We start from the raw sequence: 23,007 nt of genomic DNA on the forward strand, positions 1-23,007 counted from the left end.
TGTTTAGGACAGTTATGGGGTGCCAATCAAGCTGGCTGTTTGTCTTGCGTGATATCAACATTCTCAAGTTGCACATCCATGCTAGAACAGAGTATTCCATCACACACCGGACTTGTAGACAGTGAACAGGCCTTAACACATCAGGAAATGAATTACTCAATGCAAGGTACTGAGCCTCTGACCTGCTCTTGCAGCCAGAGTGTGTCTGTCTGGACCAGTTGAGCTTCTGGTCAATGGTGACCTCAGGATACTGATGGTGGTAGACTCAGCAATGATAATGCTACTTAATGCCAAGCATAGTGGTTAGACTCTTTCTCATTGGAGATGGTCACTGCCTGGCACCTTTGTAGCATGAATATGATTTGCCATTTTATCAGCCCGTGCCTGAATACTGTCTTGGGCTGCTTCATGTGCTGAGGAGTTGACTGAAATTGAACAATGTACAATCAGCAGCTAACATCCTCACTTCTGACATGATAGAAGGAAGACCAATGCTGAAATAGCTGAAAATGGTATGCCTTGGAAAAAGCCCTGAGGAACTAATGTGATGTCGTCTTGGGACAGGGATGGTTGGCCTCTGTTCATCTTCCTTTGTTTGAGGTACGATTCCAACGACTGCAGTGTTTTCCCAATGTGCCCATTGTCTTCAGTTTTATCAAAGTGCTATGGTGCCACATCCCTTCAAATGCTCCTAGAAATCAACAGCAGTCACTCTCACCTCACCTCTGGAATTCAGCTCTTTTGCTCATGTTTGGATCAAAGCTGTGAAAAGATCTGGTGTTGAGTGGTTTTGGCAAAACAAACTATTTTTCAAACAAACAAGATTGCTGAACGATCCATGAACACTACCTCGTTATTCCTCTTTTGCACCATTTCTGCAACTGAGTAATTTTTATGTCTTGCATTGTTACTGCTGCCACATAACAACAAATTTCGTGACATATGTCAGTGATAATAAACCTGATTCTGACTTTGATTCTGAACTGGGCTTCGATGAGCAGGTAATTGGTAAGTGCTGCTTGACAGCATTGTTTGTGACAGCTTCCACCACATTGCTGAGAATTGACAGTAGACTGGGTGGTAATTAGCCAAACTGCACTTGATCTGCTTTTTGTGAACAAGACATACTTGGGTAATTATCTACATTGTTGGGTAGATACCAAATGTTGCAATTGTACTGAGACAGCTTGGCTCAAGGCACAGATAGAGGGCAGATCTTCAGTATTACATTTGGGATGCTGTCCAGTTCCATAGGCTTTGCTGTATCCTATGCTCTCAGTCATAATCACGTGCAGTGAATCAAATTATCTGAAGACTTGCTTCTGGTGGGGGTGGGGATCTCAGGAGGTAGCCGAGATGGACCAGTCACCCGGCACTTGAGCACTCACATCCTGGGCCTGCCATCATCGAAGCTGAGGATGTTCTTGCAGTTGTTTCCTTCCATTAGCTGTTCAATTGTGCATAACCATTCATTCTGGTGTGGTAGGACTGAAGATCTGATATCTGATCTATTGGCTGTGAGATTGCTTAGTTCCATTTACTTCATGCTGTTTAGTCCTGTATAGCTGCTTCATTAGAATGTACTTTAAGTATGCCTGGTGCTGTTCCTGGCATGTCCTTCTGAACACCTCATTCAATCAGTGTTGATCCCCTGGTTTGATAGTAACGATAGAGTGATGTGCTGGGCCATGAGATTACAGGTTGTGGTGTTGTTCATTATTGCTGGTGAACAACAGTGTCTCATGGATGCCCACTTTTGTACTGTCAGATCTGTTCTGAGTCTACGAACATTGAGCATGTTTGTAGTGCCTCACAGCACAATGAATAATGTACTTAGTGTGAAGAGAGCTTTGTGAGCAAGAACGGTGGAGTATCACTTCAACCAATGCTGTCATGGGCAGATGCATCTGCCAGAGACAGAACTGTGAAGATGAATTCAAGGAAATTTATCACCCCAACGTTGGTTTGCTGTAGAGCAGACTGGCAGCTGGATCCTCAACACTTGACCAGTTTACTCAGTGGTGGTGGTGCTGCCAAGCCACTCTTGCTATTGCACACTGAAGTCCCCACCCAGAGCAAATCCTTATTTACTTTCAGTACTTTGGTCACAATCAGTTGAGCTAAATTAGTTGGCCTTCTTTTGGTCCCCTCCACTACATGCTGAAGTTGTGTTCACTTTTTAAAAAAAAAATCAGAATAAAAAATATTGCTTTAATTTCCTCAGTAGCCATAAAGTCTTCAACTTCATCAGTATACTTGAGGACAAAACTGAACATGTATGTCACCCACCAGCCTTTTCTCTGAACAGTCCACCTACCAGTGTTTCAATGGAAGATAGTTATATAAAAACAAAATGGAATTGGAGACAATTTAATAATTGAACAGCTATGGGTCAAATTGGAGGTCAAATGGACCAGTGTGGTCATATTTGTGTAGCTAATATTTATCCCTCAATCCATCAACAATGACCATCACTACCACACCATTCTGTGGGGAGCCTGTTATATGCACACTAGGTACTAAATTACCTACATTTCATTGATTACATTTGAAATACACATTAGAGACTATTTATAATTGTTAAAAAGCAAAATACAAATGCAAGACCTTTAAGTGGTCCAGTAAAAGTCATAATCAGCGAGAAGAAATGCTTAAACAATTTTACCTCACTAAGCTATAATTCTACTTAACCAATGGAGAATTCCATTTCATTACATTTAAATATGCATATTTTATGTACCTACTAAAGTGTCAGATTTATCTGGCAAATTCTTGGGCCATTTAATAATTCATCCACCAACCCTACTATAATGTACTTGCTTAATCCCCATGATTATTGAATAACAATTTTCTATTCCAGTTTCCAATGAAAGATGACTTTAAACCATAATCCAACAAAAACATTTTACAGGTACAACTTTAGAAAACATTAGTTAGGCCACTGCTGTAGTACTGAGCAGTTCTGGTTGCCAAACTACAGGAAGGATGCAATTGCACTGGAGAGCATGCAGAGGAAATTCACCAGGTTGCCGCCTGGGATTGTGCATTTCCATTATGAGAGACGAGATTGGATTTGTTTTCCTTGGAGCAGAGAAGGCTGAGGGGGGAGTTGATTGAGGTATACAGAATAATGATGGGGCACAGATATAATAGATAAATAAGACACTTTTCCCCATAGCAGAGGTAGTTGGAACATGCACGAGGGGATGGAGGAGGCAGAGACTCCCTCAACATCCAAGATGCATCTTGATAAGCACTTTTAATTGCCAAGTCATAGAAGGCAATGGGCCAAGTACTGGAAAGTGGGATTAGTATAGATGGGCACCCTATCGTCAGTACGGACATGGTGGGACTAGGGCCTGTTTCTGTGCTGTATAACTAACACAGGAAAAAAAACAATTGGTTATTTTAATGGCCAATGGTGTGAAATTTTCAGATGGTAACCGTTTAATTCTCCTGAAGATTGTCTGGCATATGTGGAACTGAATACATTAACTATAATGGCAGTTCTTATCCCACAAAGTTATGCACTTAGCAGATCCTGCACTGCGCACACAGTTGAAGAATTTAGTATAATCTGCATACCTGGGCTTGCTGGGATAGCTGCTCTTGCGCTGGTAAGCTCCCCCCTTCCTCCTTTTCTTCACCATTAACCGCAGCATTCATGGGTCCATTGGTACCACTCTTCTGAATGAGAGGCATTCGCTCTAGTAAAGCTGGTCTACGAGAAACACAAATATCAAGAATTGTTACATACGAACACTAGGAGTAGGCCACTCAAACTTGCACAGCAGCTTCACTATTTAAGATCATGGCTGATTGGATTGTAACTTCAACTCCTCACTCCGTCTACCCACAGTAATCTTTCACCTAGTTACTTATCAAAACTCTACCTATCTCTGCCTGAAAAACAAATCAGAGACTCTGCTTTCACCACCCTTTGAGGAAGCAAGTTCTAAAAATCTTCAGGACAAATTTTCTTTCATTTTCCTTGAATGGGTGACTATTATAAATAATACTGGTTCTAGATTCTCCCACAAGATGAAACATCCTCCCCACATTCACTCCATCAAGACCCTTCAGGATCTTGTGTTTCAATTATATCATCTCCTACCCTAAGATCCATCAGATACATGCCTAGCCTGTCCAACCTTCCAATAAAGTCAACCCACCCATTTCACATATTGGTCTAGCAAACTGATTCCAATGCTTTAACATCCTTCCTGAAATAAGACCAATAATGTGCACAGTGCTACAGATGTGGTCTCACCAATGCTCTATATAACCAATGAATAACCTCCCTACAAATGCATCAAATTCCCCTAGCAATACATAATAGCATTGTTAGCTTTCCAAATTACTTGTACCTGCAGAGCAGCCTTTTCAAATTAAGTGTGTACCCTCAGAGCTGTAATCTCACACCTTTTAGATAAAGTACTTCTTTGCTTATCTCCCAAATTGGACAATTTCACTTTCTTGCATCTTACTCCATTCTCCATTCATTTAACCTGTATAATCTCTCTATAACCTCCTTATTTTCTTTTCATAATTTACTTTTCTGCCCCTCTTCATCATCAGCAAATTTAGCAATCATACCTTTAGTGCCTTCATGTAAAATTTCACCTGAATTTCAGTTATTTTAACACCTTTTTAGGCTTATCATGTTATACTATTCCGTGCAAAAGTTTATCAATGTTATTTCAAATAAGTATCAAAAATGTTTACAAACTTAATGTAATTTTACAATTTGCCCTCCCTGGTGGTTGGTTTGGCATGTGCATCATTTATCTCAAACAACCTAAATGGCACCAGATTCCATTTTTTGGTTTGTGCCGAGTTAACTGATTCTCTACTTTGACCTTACAAAGCCAAGGATAATTCTAGTACCCTTAGCCAAGGATAATTCTAGTACCCTTACTATAGCTGCAAAGATTGACCAGAAGACTACTATCTGGTGGCCACTTGGGTCACTCTACAGCAAATGTTATATGCTCACTGTCAAAGCCCAGCTGAAATGCTCTGAGATGAAGTACCAAAAGCAATCCAGTAGAAGGCAGCAGCTTCAAAGTAAAATGAGTAGTAAAGACAAGACAAGATAAGAAATGGCAACTCTGACACTTCCTTTGAAAAAGATTCAGTGTCCATTATTTTACAAATCACTTTTAAACTGCCTGTCAGAGTACCAAAAAAAAACCTGCTGTATTTTCTTAAAAAATTGACTTTCCATCTTTGTGGATTTCATGTTCATGTTTTTTCCTGGGTCATTGTGGGACATCCGACTTCATACACAGCATGAGCACATAACTGCTTGCAAATTTCCACTAATGTCTGTCAGCAAAAAGTAGCTCAAGAAACTATCCCAAATCTGAGATCGGGAGCGAAGTCCATGAAGAACGATGGGGACGAATTGGAACATAGAACACTACAGTACAGTACAGGCCCTTTGACCCACAATGTTGTGCCAACATTTTAACCTGCTTTAAGATCTATCTAACCCTTCCGTCCCACATAGCCCCCTATTTCTCTATCATTCATGTGTCTATTTAAGAGTCTCTTAAATGTCCCTAATGTATCTGCCCTCAACCTCTGTTGGCAGTGCGTTCTACACACCCACCACTCGTGTAAAAAAAACCTACCTCTGACATCCCTCTCATATCTTCCTCCAATCACCTTAAAATTATGTCCCCTCGTGTTAGCCATTGTCGCCCTGGGAAAAAGTCTCTGACTGTCCACTCGATCTATGCCTCTTATCTTGTACATCTCTATCAAGTCACGTCTCATCCTCCTTCTCTCCAAAGAGAGAAGTCCTAGCTCACTCAACCTTTCCTCATAAGACATGCTCTCCAATCCAGGCAACATCCTGGTAAATCTCCTCTGCACCCTCTCTAAATCTTCCACATCCTTCCTATAATGAGGTGACCAGAATTGAACAATACTTCAAGTGGGGTCTAACCAGAGTTCTATAGAGCTGCAACATTACCTTGCAGCTCTTGAACTCAATACCCCGACTAAAGAAGGCCAACACTCCATACACCTTCTTAACAAGCCTACTGACCTGCGGGGCAACCTTGAGGGATCTATGGACGTGGACCCCAAGATCCCTCTGTTCCTCCACACTGCTAAGAGTCCCACCATTAACCCTGTGTTCTACCTTCAAATTCGATCTCCCGAAGTGCATCACTTCACACTTATCTGGGTTGAACTCCATCTGCCACTTCTCAGCCCAGATCTGCATTTTATCAATACCCTGTTGTAATCTACAGCAACCTTATACACCATCCACAACACCACCAACCTTTGTATCATTAGCAAACTTACTAACCCACCCTTCCACATCCTCATCCGAGTCATTTTTAAAAATCACAAAGAGGAGGGGTCCCAGAACAGATCCCTGCGGAATGTGACTGGTCACTGAACTCCAGGCAGAATACGCTCCATCTACCACCATCCTCTGTCTTCTATGGGTGAGCCAATTCTGAATCCACACAGCCAAGCTTCCCCGGATCCCATACCTCCAGACTTTCTGAATAAGCCTTCCATGAGGAACCTTATCAAATGCCTTACTAAAATCCACGTACACAGCTTTACCTTCAACGTGCTTTGTCACATCCTCAAAGAATTCAATCAGGCTCGTGAGGCATGACCTGCCCCTCACAAAGCCGTGCTGACTGTCCCTAATCAGCCTATGTTTCTCCAAATGTCCGTAAATCCTGTCTCTAAGAATCTTCTCCAGTAATTTGCCCACCACTGAAGTAAGACTCACTGGTCTGTAATTCCCAGGGTTATCCCTACTCCCTTTCTTAAACAAAGGAACAATATTTGCCACCCTCCAATCACCTGGTACTACTCCTGTGGCCAGTGAGGACGCAAAGATCGTCACCAAACGCGCAGCAATCTCTTCCTTTACTTCCTGTAATAACCTTGGATATATCCTGTCCGGCCCCGGTGACTTATCTATCCTAATGTTTTTCAAAAGTTCCAGCACATCCTCTTTCCTCACGTCAACGTGCCCTAGCACATCAGCCTGATGTACACCATCCTCACAAATGTCAAGGTCTCTCTCTCTAGTGAATTACGTTCTACTTGAGTTTCATTTCCATAATAAAAATTCCAGTCTCACTTACCTCATGTGGTCAAACCTCATGAAGAGTGCATTGTACTCCACAGCTCGTTGTTGAAGCTCCACGTCCAAACTGCTTCCGTAGATCGAAACTGCCTTTCTGATGCGACTGTAAAGGATCACAGGCTCAAGTGAAACATCCTATGACAACCAGTAAAAGTAAACAGAAGAAACTCTCCAAAATAGTGCTCAAAAAGCATTCGTGGACAAGTAACTCCCATTCACCCATCCTACACCACTCCATCCCTCCCTATCCCTATTGTTACCAAATTTTGTCCCCTCTTAATTAGCAGGTGCCAACTGTTAGAACAAAATAGTTCCACAAACAGGTAATTATATTTATACCCTAGTAAGAGAAGCTTCAGGCCAAATGAGGCAAACTGCACGGGGACACGATGGGGTAATAGTTCATCCTAAAATGCTACATTCTGGCAATGCTCAAATCTGAAGTTACACAGGCACCTGTCATAAGGCACCATTGGAAAAGAGCAAAAAGTGAGACCTTGGCTATTACATGTCTTTCTATGCTCTTGCTGCAGAGGCTAAATGAAGTAACCAGTAGCTGGTAACAGGCGAGATCAGCTAATCCATTATATATAGGTCAAAATCTGGTAGGACATATAGAGTAAGTGGCAGAGATCTTAGCAGTGTTGGTGTACAGAGGGGCCTTGGGGTGCAAGTTCATAGCTCACTGAAATTGGCAACAGGTGGATAGGGTAGTGAAGGCAGCATGTGGCACGTTTGCCTTACAGGCTGAGGCACTGAATACAAGAATTGAGATGTCATGTTGCAGCAGTACAAGATACTGGTTAGGTGGCACTTAAGAGAATTGTGTACAATTCTGGTGCCACACTCCAGGAAGGATGTGGTTGTAAAAGAGAAAATGCAGAAGAGATTGGAGGACTGTAGTTATAAGATTGGATAGGCTGGGTTTATTCTCAAAAGAGAACATTAATATTAAATAGGAGGCTGAGGGTTGACCTTATAGATGTTTATAAAATTATGAGAGGCATAGATAGGATAGATAGTTGGTCTTTTTCCCAGGGCAGGGAATTCTATAACTAGAGGGCACAGGCTTAAAGTGAGAAGGGAGAATTTTTAAAGTACATCTGAGGGGAAGTTTTTCCACACAGATGGTGGTGGTTATCTGGAATGAGCTGCCAGAGGTGGCAGTAGAGGCAGAAACAATTGCATGTTCAAAAGGCATTTGGATAGGAAACACAGAGGAATATGTGCTTAATGCAGGCAAATGGGATTAGTGTAGATCAGCACCATGGTCGGCATTGACGAAATGGGTTGAAAGGGCCTATATCTGCTGTCTGATTCGATGAACCTGGAGACTGAATTTAGTTATTTTTGTTCCACACAGTTTTTTTTTAATATACAGTAATTAGTGATTTTCCCTCCCATCTATGGAAGAAATCAAAAGACTAGACCTTATTGTTACTAGGCTTACTTGAGCTATTCAGTAATGGGAACATCCAGTGGTGAAGGTTTGATCTACAGAGCTGTGAAACTACATGTTTTAAACTAAACTATACAAAAACCAAATCATGTACAGAAATATCTTTCGCAAGAATTATAGGATATGGCCAACATCAAGGTTAATACTTTCTGCTCATGCAGAAACATATATAGTAAATGGTAGGGACCTTATGAACATTGACGTACAGAGGGACCTTGGGGTGCAAGTTTACAGCTGGTCAACAGTGACCCCTTAGATGTTGATGTGGGGGACTCAACAATGATAATGCCATTGAATGTCAAGGAAAGCTTGGTGGAATCTCACTTGTTGGAGATTATAAGTGACAGGCAATGATCTAAATGTTACTTGCCACATCCACTAATGCTCAAAATATGCTTCATTAGGGCATAATTTTCTGAGAAGTTACAATGGAGTTTAGTACGAGGACAGTACTTAAAGGTTTTATAACTTCACCTCCCACCCTCCCTCACCCTTTATGTAGTTAGTGGACTGACTATACAGAATGCTGGTAGGCAGTTAAGTAACCACATTATTTCCCAAAAAATGTTAAGGTGGATAAGATCCTAAAAAGAGCATCTCTCAAATGGTAAAAATACAATTCAATCCATGTGCAGGTCATTGCATAATTCAATCTAGAAACCACATTGCTGCTATGGTAAAGAATAAGTGAATAAATGTTAACAGTTTGCAGCAATAAGATTCACGACCTTGCCTTGCACAGAGACTGGTTACTGAAGCCCTAAAAGAGCAATGATATCATAAATTTATTCAAGCACTGCATTACTCAATTGTGCAAATTACTTTAAAAATGAGCATTTAGGGACCAACTTTCCCATGCGAAAAAGTACCTTCTCAGTAGAGATCAATGACTCATCAGATACATGCTCTAATACATACCACTCAGCCATACCACTATTTGAAGTATTTGCTATCATTTAAAGAGAACCAGCTAATGACCATTTGAGGTGGTGAGATAACATATTTTCTACTTACTTGGTGCTGCTTTGCAGTCGTGTGCTAAGCTTCATAATGGCAGTTAGTGCATATTCACGTGTTGCAAGTGCTGAGAGACTGGAGTGCAGAATCTTTTCTAAAACATCCAACACTTCATCTTCTGTAACCTACGTAGGTAAAGATGCAGCAGAGTGTGTACACCAAGACTGGAGCTGTTGAGTACCCACAGAATAATGACTAGAAACCCCATGATACAAAGAATTCTCTGGCAAACTTTCACATGGAACATTTACAGGTGCAGATAAAGTAGCCCAATTATAGCAGGAATCAAGCCATATAATCTTCTAATTCTAACATTCACATTTAAACAAACAGAAGTTATTAAATACAAGTTATTAATTTTAAAGAATGTTTTGCAATTTCTTTGCAATTCTCCACATTTGAACAGAAAAAAATGGGTTGAAGACCAGTTGATGGATAGCAAAAGACCACCTAGTCAATTCTGCCCATGCTTAACTCCTTGGTGGCTGGAGCATCATGAACATTCATGACACTGTGGACTCACACCATTAGATTTTGACTGGACAGAAGTTCATCAGGTTAGCAAACTGTGGGCGACAACTCTGTATCTGTACTCAGCAAGACAACAGCACCCGATTTTTAAAACCTGCATTATCTACTAAATGCCATAATATAATGGAGTTGACACTAGAGTATTGAAGCAAAGAGGATCAAGCAGAAAAAAATTGCAATTCAGTTGTTCAAGAGACTTCCATTCTCTTCATCAGGAAAAGACAGGCCTTCCTATGTGTATAATATTATTATACTGGAAAAAAATAATACATTTGCACCTGAACTGGCGTTTCCTCCTCAAACTCCCCCGACAACAGAAGATCCCCATACTCTCCAATACACCACACTGCAACTTGTACAAGAGGTTGCTGTAAAGAAAAAGAAATTGACCCAAATCAAACACATCATCCCACTTTAGACCAGACTATTTTCAGGCAAATTTTGACAATTTGGTTTATACAATAAGACAAAGAATATGTAACATAATGAGGGGTTGATGGAATGGAGGGTGGAAGCACATGCAAGAAAGGGAGACAGAACAAAGAACAACTGATTGTTTCAACTTAAACAAAGGCTGCCACCCAAATGTACAAGTTTAAACATTTGCTCACCAGCCTGAAATATTACCCAGCCAAATGTTCCTTGACCTGCTATTAATCAAACTGGGAAGACTAAGACACAAGGCAATTGTTGAAATAAAAGTGAAGGTAAAGCTGGCAGGTTAAATTGAATTTAGCCAAGACTATTACTGTAATACTTAATTGAGTGATGTTATTTTATCAGGCATTTTGTATTATTCAGATTTGAAGAAAATGACTATAGAATTGTTGGAAGGGGAAGGGGTCTGATGAGGGTTGCATTGAACAGTCAAAGATCATAGTTTACATTAGTACCAATGACAGAGGTCTTAAACGGAAGATTTTTGGAAGTTATGAAAACAGTTAAGAATTAGGACCTTGAAAAAAAATCAAGTAACGTTTGGAATACTCCATGCCCAGGACCACAGTTTATCAAAATAAGATAGGACAGATGAATGTCTAAAGAGCAGTACATGAAGAGAAATTTTAGATTTCTGGAGGTATTAGGGTCAGATCTGGGCTGTCAGACGTAAGGGTAGGCCAGCTTATATTTCAACTAGATGCAATAATTCTGCAGGGAGATTTGCTATTGCTTTTAGAGGTTTTAAACTAGCTTGTCTGGGGAATGGGAGCACAAACAAAAATTTAGAACAATAAAGTGATGTTATTTAGGTGAATTACTAAGCAAATTTGAAGGTAGAAAAGACAAAATAGCAAGAAGCCAACAAAGGAGTCCGAGTACAAAAAGAGACTGCAGATGCTGTAATCTGGAACAAAAAAACAGAATGCTGGAAGAACTCAGCGATGAAGTCGTTGACATACTCCTTTTGTTTCCACAGACGCTGCTTCACCTGCTGAATTCTTCCAGCATTGTTTATTGTTGAGGGCAGAGACAGACATGTGGACTTATGGTAACATAGCAATGACTGAAACAGAAACATTAAAGGATAACTGATTCACACAAAAACATGAAATTCTGAAAATACTCAGCAAATATTTCCAGCATTTTCTGTTCTTATGTTAGATTTCCAGGAGGATTTTTTTTTGATTTTCAGTGATCCACATTCCTGATTACAGGGTTTTCAGATGAGAGCATGGGGAAGAAAAGGTTTCAAATTGGCTGAAGAATCAATTACCGCCTTAAGAGATGAAATGTGAGTGAGATCAAGCTGGGCATAAAAGCTGAGTTGAGAAAAAGGGGCAACTGTCCAGCAACATACAATTTGGGATACAAGCGAACAATAGAACCTTATACCACATACCAAGAGCCCAGGACTGAGAAGACAGAGTGAAATTATAATGTAAAGAGAAGGCAAGAATAAAAAACTGGCATGCAAAGTCAAAGGATACCAAAGACAAGAGAAGAAGAGGTTAACAATAATGACAACAGCCCTAGAGACCAAAATAATCTGTGTAGCTGGCAGAAGAGTGGGCATGGCTTGTAATAATCATTCAGCATCTATTTAAAAGTGGTGACAATGCACATATGATAGTTAAAAACGGAATAAGTAAATTTGAGGGTAAATATTAAGAGATTCAGCATATTTTGAAGCAAGTAAATCAGACCCAGATGAAACATTCCAGTCAGATAAGAGAAGCGAGGAAGAGAGATTCTGACCAATTTCAGTCCTTTTCTGTCCACAGGCATGGTGCCCAGGACCAGCTGTTTAAGGAGAGAAGAAATGATAGAGCATTAATTAAGGGCCAATGAGGTTAAGATGGGTGGTGGGCAAATTTTTAGAAATAGAACTTAAGACAGAAACTGGAGCAATAAGTGAGGAGACTCCAATACAAATTGCATCTGTAAATTAGTCTCTGTCAATTACAGCAATGCAGCCAATGGACTCGACTGACAGGCAAGTTACCCAAACATACCCACACTGCCTGGGAATTGTGCTGCCACCATATGCAGCTTCTTTGGAAAGGCACAGATCAAATCAATCAGCACGGATTAGACTGGAAAAGGTCATGCCCGACTTGACTGAATTTGAGGTGGTAACAAACAGGTTTGTTGAAGTCAGCACATTTGAAGTTATCTACATAGATTTTTAGCAAGACATTCAAAACCCCAGACTGATCAGAAAAGCCAAAATACATGAGATTCAAAGGAAGATGGCAAGTTGGAACTAAAACATGGTCAGTGTTTGGAACTAAAACATGGTCAGTGTTTTGGAACCAAAGGCCAATAAGCGTTTCTGTGACTGGAAGGTTGCTTGTTGTAGAGTTCCACAGGGTTCAACAAAACAATTTTCTTGGAATGTATCAAATGTACTTAAAAGTAGGAGGCCCCATTAAGAAGTCTGCAAAAAAAAATGCAGTTGTTTGTGGACTAACAGGAAGATATCAATAGATGGCAAAATAAATCGCGTAAATAAATTTCCCAAGCACGAGATAATGCATTGGGGAAGGAGGTGCAAATATGACAATGGATGGCAAGATGCATAGAAAGCCAGAGGAACAGAAACTCAAGGGCATGCCCATAGAACCCCAAATGTAGCTGTGAAGATAGAGTGACCAAACAAAAAGGCAACTAGGATACCATGCTTTATTGACTAAGCATAGAAATACAAAATGGAGGTTATGCTAGAACGGCATCAAAAACAACTAGTCAAGCCACAACTTGGGTACTGTGTGCAGTTCTGAGTGGCAAATGGACATTAGGGAGGGTGCAGAGTTTTTACAAGCAGGCAGACAGGAAAATTTTATTTATGAGGAAAGACCAAAACAGGCTAAATTACTCTCTTTGGAAAAGGCAGCTGAGGAATTGTGTGATGAGGGGCTTTAGGTCCTGTCATACTCAGCAGAGGGGGCAAAAAACCAAGGGGTACAGATTTTAAGCTATTGGTAGCAAGATGAGAGGGAAGTGCTTCTGCCAACCCTCCTGCACTTCCTCTCCAACCCCCCCCCCCCCCCCCCCCCAAAAATATGCCTGGCTCAAGAATGGCAGAAGTAGAATCCTTCAAATTTCAAAAGCATCTGGAGTGTATAAATTGCTATAGCCAGCAAGGATATTGAATAAGAGCTGGGAATTAGGATCAGGTTGGATTCTGCCAGCAATAACATTGTTCTGAATATTTTAAGTATCTGTGTTAAACCAGAGTTAAATACAGCACAATGTATCAAGCTCCTTACAATGGTCATTACAATGATGTAAGCAATACATTTTTATTTTTAATAAATGCAAGCAATACATTTTGCTACTTGCCTGTGAAATATCCACACGAATGGCCTGATAAAGCTTCTGCACAATGTATGAATGAAGGGAGTTTGCATTACTGATGAGCTGAATCAACAGAGGCACTGAGTCATCTCGGACGTAACTTCCAGCCTGTGGAGAGGGGGAAAATGTACCACAGAATGTTACAGGATGGGTTCCATTGATAACAACTCTAGCCCTCTAGAGCAAATATCAGAAGCATGTGGCTGGAGCTCATACATACCGTGGTGAGAACTCTCATGATGGTGTCAATGTGCCATCGCTTGTTTGGAGCATATCTGGAAAAGACCACATATATTCATAACATTGAATTAGGACATGTACCCGATCAAAATAAGAATAGCAAGAGCAAGCCAAACCACACCTTGAACCTCCTTTGCTATTCAGTAAAATCAAGGCTGAACTGTGTGCCTCATCCACCTTTCCACCCAATTCCCACATAGAACACGACAGCACAGTACAGGCCCTTCAGCCCACAATGTTGTGCCGACATTTTATCCCAGTCTAAGATCTACCTAACCCTTCCCTCCCACATAGCTACCCATTTCTCTATCATTCATCTATCAATGTTCAAAAATCTATTAATCTTAGCTTTGAATACGTTAAGTGACTAACTACAGCCCTCTAGAGCCACTAATCTTATGACAGAATTTCTTATCCCAGTACAAAATCGCTGACCCTTATCTGAACTGCGCTCCAGATCTAGATTTACCAGACAGAAGAAACAATCTTTTGGCATATGCTCCTGCAACCCCACTCTCAATCTTGTACATCTCCTCAAGATCATTCTTCTAAATTCCATCTACATTCATTAGAGGACGATTTCTTAATCCTGTAAATATAATAAATCTCAATTATCCTAACTCCAATGCAACTTAAGAATAATCTGGTGTATAAAGAAACAGCGTGCAATACAAATTCACTTCAAAACATATCTTGCAGAGCCAGAGAATAAAAAAAGGCCATTTGGCCAACCATGCCCATGACATCCAGTGGATACCCATCCATATTAATCCCATCTTCTAGCACTTGGTCTGCAGCCTTCTATGTCTAGGTGATTCAAGTGCTTTTCTAGACACTTCTCAAATGCTGTCAGTAACTTTGCTTCCAGCACTCTCTCAGGTAGTGCATTCCAGGTACTCATAACTTTGGGTAAAAATAAAATCCACATCACATTCCCTCCAAATCTCTTGCCTTTACCCTATAGTTTTATTCACCTCTGATATGAGGAAAAGTTTCCTGCAGTCAATCCTGTCTATATCCCTCAATCATGTCCCCTCTTAACCCTCTCTGCTCCGGGGAAAACAGGCCTAGCCTTTCCAGTCTCTCCACCCAACTATAACACCCCATCCCAGGCAACCCTGCTGAATCCCCTCTGCATTCTCTTCAGTGTTATTATACTTTTCCTATAGTGTGGTGACGAGAATTGCACACAGTACTCCAGCAGGGGTCTGATCAACTTTTCATAAAGTTGGTGCACAACCCCCTTGCTCTTGCATTCAATGGCCTGACTAATGAAGGTCAATATCCCATATGCCTTCTTAATCTGGTCATCAATCTGTGCTGTCACCTTCAAGGATCTTTGGACAATCAAAGATACCTCTTTTCCTCAATACTCCCATTCATCATGTAGATCCTAGCCTCATTAATACTCCCAAAATGCATCACCTCACATTTATCAGGATTAAAATTCATCTGCCATTTCTCAGCCCATTTCACCCACCTGGTCTAACACTACCGTACACACTGTGAATAACTCCACAAACATTTGTCATCTGCAAAACTACTGACCATGCCTACTAAATCCACATCCAAATCTTATGTATTACAAACAGCAATGATCCAATCCCTATTGAACACTAGTCACAGGCATCTAATCACAAAAACAATCCTTTACCATCACCATCTTCATTTGCCAACCCAATTGTGAATCCCATTTACCCTGGATCCCATGCGCCCTAACATTATGGACCAGTCTCCCAAGTGGGACCTTATCAAAAGGCTTACTGCCTTCATCAATACACTTTGTTACCTTCTCAAAAATCCAACTAGATGGGTAGACCTTGTCTTACCATTGACACAACTATGCCTGGCCATCTCTGATCAATCCCTGCCTTTCCAAGTGATCATTAACCCTGCCCCTCAGAATTTTCTTCTAATAACTTCCTTAGTACTGATGCTAGACTCACAGGTCTATAATTGACAGAGTTTTCCCTGCAGCCCTTCTTGAAAGGGGGTACCACATTTACCATCTTCTAGTCATCTGTTGCCTCACTCGTGGCCAGCAAGGATTTAAAAATCTCAGCCAAAACCCCAGCAATCTATTCCCTTGCCTTCTACAGCAGCCCGGGATAAATCTCATCCAGCCCCAAGGACTTGTCTACCTTTAAGCCCACCAAGGCATTGAGTAGCTCCTTTTTATTTATGGAGACTTGTAAGTAGAATTTCACCTTCCCCTTCGCTGAGTTCTCCAAATACAAAGACCATTTCCTTTAAGAATAATCAATGAGAGGTATTCATTTAGGACATCACCTATAGCTTCTGACTCCATGCACAGATTGCCCCTGTGGTACCCAAAAGGCCCTACTTTTTCCCTGGCTATTATTTTGTCCTTAATATACTTATAAAAGACCTACGGATTTACCTTAAATACTGGCTACCAGTGATGTTTCAGGACTCCTCTTTGCCTTCCTAATTTCCTTTTCTTAAGCATCAACCTACATTTTTAGTAGGCCATCCCACCTTTAGTTCTCTCTACCTGCTATATGCTTCCTTTATTTCTTTATCCAATCCTTGATTTCCCTCAACATCTCAACATCCAAGATTGCCTGTAATTGTTACCCTTGGCTTCCACCCTTACAGGAACACGTTGGCCCCAAACTCTCCACTATTTCTCCTTCGAATGCTTCCCAATGTGCAGATGTAGACTTACCTGCAAATAGATGCTCCCAGTCTACCTTTGCCAGGGTCTGTCTTATTTTAATAAAATTAGCCTTCCCCCAATTTAAGACCTTGATTCCTTGTCTATCCCCATCTTTTTCCATAACCACTTTGAAATATATGGAATTATGGTCACCATCTCCAAAATGCTCCCCTATTGACACTTCGCTGGTCTATCTTCATATTGTATCAAAAAGCTCTCCGGGACACCCCAAAAATTTCACCCCCTCGATGCCTTTTACAGTCAATTTGATTCATGTTCTAAACAGTTGGTGCCCATTGATACATCTGAAGTATATTGTGGAATGAAATGTTCTGAGTAAACTTCTGAACATACCTTTTCAAAAAAAACCCCACTCTGTGTGGAATCTCCTTTTCCTTTGTATTCATTTATGCTATGTACATTAATGGGGAAACAGTTCAGCAAGCTTAATCACTTTATCCCATCTTAATATGCAATGATCATTGAAATAGGGAGGGCAAGCAACCTTTTGATGTAGAATGTCATCTCCACACTTGGAGAAGTGCAAAAAGTAGCAGTTGGATTGGAAGAAGTCATCTTCTAAATAGCTAAATTCCATTTAACACAGGCTTTTAACTTTCAATATTTAAGGAAAAGACAAATAGGATCGGAGAATTCCTCAAGAGGTTTAGGGAACTTTATATTCTCCTTGTAAATTCCCAAAACCAAGTGGATCAGTCTGTCATTTTGTTAATTGGTATATTCCTTGCATTAACTAAAGACAGAATTTACTGTGGCACAGAATTTAACTGAGGAGTGTGCCCAAGTACTGCCAATGCTTTCCTAATATAACTGCAAGAAAGATGTCATTCCATTCATCTGTACTGCAGTATAGTGTGTGCAAGTCCTCTATGTGCCAAATGAAATACCAACATGATTCAGCCCTACATTTTATATGGTCAACTGCTGCAGCTGAGACCTACCAATGCTTGATGTCTAATACTCAATGCACACAGTGGAAGAAACATTTTGTAGGTGGAGGATTGAATAAAAACAATGCAACACTACCCAACATAACTTAGTAAATACCACCATCAAGTTACCTAAACACTAGTAACAAACCTCAGGTCTGCACCAAAACTTGAAAGTAAATTGACTGAGTGACTGTAATAAATTAGAAAATAATTTTGTATATTTCAATGACAAGGGCTATAAAATAGCAAACTCTGTCTTTCTTGCCATCCTTTTCTTATTAGATGTTTCATGCTTCTATTCATCCTCATTTTGCTGCAAACACCTATTTGCAATATCTCAACTGTTAATTGTAGTGAGCAGACACTATGCAAACCTACATGTTCATTGTCGATACTTTATGGCTTATATTTTGGCCTTGCATTTGAATTCAAAGCTTTGTTGTAGCACAAACACTGATATAAATTATACTCTGCATTTTTACAATAACAGGTGAACAGATTATACTTTCAGAAAAGTAACACTTTCCCTCACAAAATGTACACAACGCATCTAATCTGTCTGTACTTCTACGCAGTTTCACAACATACAGGGGTCTGTAAGAGATAAGAGATAGTTTCAGGAACAAGATATAAAACTTGACAGTAGTCAAAGAGCTGTTGCAGCTTGGTGTTGCCTTCTCAATCCTGTCCCAGAAGCCACCCTGCAGAATGCATTTGAGCTTTTAGGTTGGGGAGAGATTCAATAGGTCATAGAACACCTTTAGACTGGAAGCCACATCTTTCCAGGTACATGGCATTTTATTCAATATGGATTGCTCCAGTTTTCTCTCCATCTTGGACATGGCCAGCATCTATTTTGGTTTTAAAAAGATTCTGATCTCCATATATTATGTGGGGTAACACAGATCACAAATGCCTTAATAGTTATGCCACTGAATGGGAAGGATTCATCTTGGGGAGTCAGAGCCATTTAAAGTCATTTGTGATCCTCTGCCTGCTCAAGGACAAGTACCCTATATTTGGGAAAGATTGATTTTGTATTGAACAGGAAGTTTGGTGTTTAATTAAAACAACACTATTGAGACCAGCGAAGGAAACATGAGATAAAGACTACCATCAAATAATGATCTGAACCACAAAACTGTATAGTTGTTGCACACAAGCTTAAGCATGTGAATGTAAGCAGTCCAAGAACAAACTAAAATTGTAGTTTTAGCAGCTTAAATCACCCTGGGTATGGAGGTATTACAGACAGGTGTGAAAGCAAAAGCAGGAATGGCATTTTCAAAATACAAAGGGACTCAGTCTAGTGAATTCCACAAAGATTATGTTGAATTCCTCACTTACTTTTCTGCTGCCAGGAATATTCCTGAAGCACAGTCAGCCTTAAACTCTGGGTCACAGTGGTCCAGAAAATAAAGCAATTCTTTCATCATTCCTCGAACATTGCTGCCATTAACCAGGGCAAAGCATAAATCCATTGCACGCCTTCAGGTGACAAAGAAAAAAAAGACTTGCATTAAAATTGGACTTGCACAAATAGTAGTTAGCATAACCTCAATTCAGAATGTCTGAAATTGCGATTCAGAACTGAACAATTACTAAATTAGAAAAACTGAAGCGAAAGCAGAATTGGCTCCAGTACCATCACCTTTACCAAAAATGTATGTTAATATTTACATAACGCAATTTTTACAAGTTCATTAGGTTTTCAGAACTGAACTGGTGTCGGTAGAGGTGAAAAAAGACTGTCAGCACAGTGGAATTTAATTAAATAATTAACAATTTCACAATGAGTTGTTTTTTGAATATTAAAGTTATTCTCCTGGAAACAGTTACAAAAACAAATGACCTTGTAGTCTTAATGTGATTCTTTGTATGATGCACATCAGGAGAAACTGGCTCCAGAAAAGCCATTGATGGTACATAGCATGCACAAAGATTGGCACGATGCTGCCAATGAGTGAAATCAGTCTCCTCATATTGGATGAAACCTCAGGTCCTATGTCAATGGTTTTGACAAAGCAGGATAGAAATTGACTAAACAAATCTCAAATTTCTCAACAGGTTGGATACACTTCATGATACTGTGTGGTTGCCATATGCCATTTTAAGGATAAAATCAACTCAGCAGTAGCTAAGTGTTTTTTTTCCTCCCCTAACAGTCCTTAATCCCAGTGCATTCATCTATTACCACTTATTCATTTTTCCACAAATGCCTGGGTTTTTAACCAAACAAGCTACACACGTCAGACAGCTGTCATATTTTTCCACACTGATTTAGCTTTGAAAGTGGACTTGCTTGACAACAGTACAGAATTATCAATTAATGGTCACCATTTCAGAGATCTTGTACTATCAGAGAATAGGGTAGCATAGATTTAATTTTTGATTTTGATTTGGAAGAAGTCTTAGTTCTGCGTTATCTGTAAAGATACTACGCAAGATGTACATTTGCCTTTTCATAACAGAATTGATGTGGGTTTACATAATATTGACTGGAATTTAACACAAATCCAGAAGGCCTGCTCAACAGAGCACAGAATGGTTGACAAGGGAATGAGAAACAGTGTCATGGGGTTGCATTTCCAATGTCTGTACTGTTGACATGGAAATTAAAGCATTGCATGGAACATGGTAAGCATCATGCTGAATACCAAGGGTTAGATGTTAACATTGGATGCCATGCTCAGCAATATCCTTTAAATACTAAAGAAAGGAATAGAATGATTGACAGCAAAATTCCAAAATATTTCTTATTTTATCCTATATTATATATCCCATTTCAGAAATAGGACCCTTGGAAGATCAACTACTTTTATTCAACAATCCATGTTGAAAATGTCACAATTTGAAATGCAAATGAGCGTTTGCCTCCAAAAGCAGAAGTGCTGGGTATCTGACCACGTGATTGATAAATAGGCACCGCCTCTATAGGCTTCTTTAAAATTGGCTGGTTCATGGTCTCCCGCACTAATGCCCTGCAGCATTTCCCTAAAGTAAATGGACATGGGCAATTACAATGCCATTGCACACAACTATGACCCTGATTTAAAATTATCAATGATCAATAAACTACCAGAAACAACCTCATTAATTTGCAAGGTTATTGATGTTGGGATCAATTTCCAGCATTAATCTCAGAACCACCAACCCTGACCTTGGCACCACTCCAACCTCATCCCTTCTGAATGTGCAACACCCTGCTCATGTCAGGCCAATCACGACCTCACCCTGTGCCCAAAAAATGACCCCGTTTCTAATGCCATTAGTGAAAATTAATTATTCACAATGGTTTTGAAGTTAAAAGTGGTTTCCACTCAAGATTGGTATTTTGGCAACAGGACCACCCTGTAAAATCAAGTAGCCCATCAATAATTGCTGCCTGAGCCCATGCACAAGCAAACCCTGGGAATTAAATGTTAGGAAAGCACATTGGTGATGTAACCAGGAGTGTGAGAAAACATCTACTGATCTCTAGTTGGTTTTGAAGGAATACAACAAATTATATTGCTAGAGATAGGAACAGAGACTCTCTGTTCCTGTTTTTAACAATATGGTTTGTGCACATGATATTTTTGGTTGGAACATGATAATTCTGGGAAACTAATTATGCTGATATCTTTAATAAAAGGATTAAGGAACAAGAAGCTGAAATTGATCCATTACCAATGAGCTAAGTTCTGCTTTACAAGTCACAGGGCCATCACCTTTTAATGGAGACATCAAGGTCAGTGAGACAGTCTACGATCGTACTCCGGTGTCTCTGTACTGCATTGTGGTCCGTCTGCACCATCTTCAAAAGTGACGTCAATGCAACGTACCTTCAGAGAATAAAACCTCAGAAATAAGATTTTTTTTAATTTAATGATATAAAAATAAAAGAGAGGAAATAGTACACCCCCACAAAGTGACTTACTGGAAGTAAAGGAACAGGTCTAACGTCATACAAGAGTAAGGCGGCAAAAAGGGAACTCTCTGTTCAACAAAATTTCCATACTGCAGTGCTGGGAATCCAAATCACCGAGTAATAAAATTGCAGAAAGGCCCTCGTTGAGACACTATTTTCAAGGAAATCATTCTGGCACCTCTCAGCTACTGAGGGGTACAACACAAATTCTGTCAACACTGTTAACCCTATACAGAAGGATCTATGGAGCCCTACTTTGAGTGCAAGGCAGCTCATTTAAATGCTTTCTTTACTTCTAATATGGCGTTGACTAAAGCTGACTTCCATAGCCACATCTTTCATAAGAAAGTAGGATCATAGGAGGCCACCAGGCCCCTCCAATGTGTCCCACCATTCAATATCAAGGCTGTATGATGCCAGCCTCAACATCCCTTCTGTGCCAGTTATCCGCAACCCTGAATCTTTCAAACGTTCATCCATCTCCACCTTAAATGTATCTAATGATTTGACCTCCATCACCCTCTGGGACAGAATTCCAGAGATTCACTACCCACTAAGAGAAGAAATTTCTACGTACTTCAGTTTTAAATGACCAGCCCCTTAGTCTTCAGCTATGTCCTCTGGTTCATGACTCTCTCACTCACGAAAACATCTCAACATCTACCCCGTCAAGCCCCCTTAGGACCTTAAACATTTAAATTATTCGTCATTCTTCTAAACTCCAAGAAATACAGACCCAAACTGTCTAGTCTCTGTTGATACAACAACCCTCTCATCCCAGAAATTTTCTCCTTTGGAACTGAGATAAAGAGGAATTTCATCAGCCAGGTGGTGGTGAATCTGTGGAATTCATTGCCACAGAGGGCTATGGAGGCCAAATCATTGGGTGTATTTAAGGCAGAGACTAATAAGGTTCTTGATTGGTGAGGTTAAAGGTTACAGGAAGAATGCAGGAGAATGGGCTTGGAAAAAAAAAGCCACGATTGTTATGGACCAGTTGCTTGAATATTTGCTAGTGTTCATCTACTAACCTGTCCCGCAGTTTGTTTTCCCAGTCCATGTTAGACAACTCCACCTTTACTGCTGTACAATTTCTCTTATTTAAGTTGAAGACAGTAGTTTTGGTCCTGTGATGTTCACTCTCATACTGCATCTGGAGTTCTATCATATTGTAGTCACTACCTCCTAAGGGACCTATAACCACAAAATCTTACTAATCCTTCCTTACAACTCATGACCAAATTTAAAATAGCCTATTTGTGGGTAGCTTGTATAACAAGAAGCAATCCCCCA

The 23,007-nt window shown here is 40.1% G+C and overlaps 1 protein-coding gene across 1 annotated transcript in view; it reads right to left on the bottom strand.

Annotated features, from left to right (window-relative positions):
* Positions 1–23,007, bottom strand: part of LOC127579063 (AP-1 complex subunit gamma-1-like) — a 100,998-nt gene that overhangs the window by 15,535 nt on the left and 62,456 nt on the right. The window contains exons 11-18 of the mRNA XM_052031699.1: positions 21,515–21,628; positions 19,152–19,292; positions 14,152–14,206; positions 13,917–14,039; positions 10,412–10,501; positions 9,600–9,727; positions 7,125–7,229; positions 3,586–3,721 (exon numbers count right to left, since the gene is read on the bottom strand). Of these exons, the coding sequence (XP_051887659.1) occupies positions 3,586–3,721; positions 7,125–7,229; positions 9,600–9,727; positions 10,412–10,501; positions 13,917–14,039; positions 14,152–14,206; positions 19,152–19,292; positions 21,515–21,628 (892 nt within the window). The remainder of the gene's footprint in view (positions 1–3,585; positions 3,722–7,124; positions 7,230–9,599; positions 9,728–10,411; positions 10,502–13,916; positions 14,040–14,151; positions 14,207–19,151; positions 19,293–21,514; positions 21,629–23,007) is intronic.

Source organism: Pristis pectinata, chromosome 16 (assembly GCF_009764475.1).
Source record: "Pristis pectinata isolate sPriPec2 chromosome 16, sPriPec2.1.pri, whole genome shotgun sequence".
NCBI lineage: Eukaryota > Metazoa > Chordata > Chondrichthyes > Rhinopristiformes > Pristidae > Pristis > Pristis pectinata.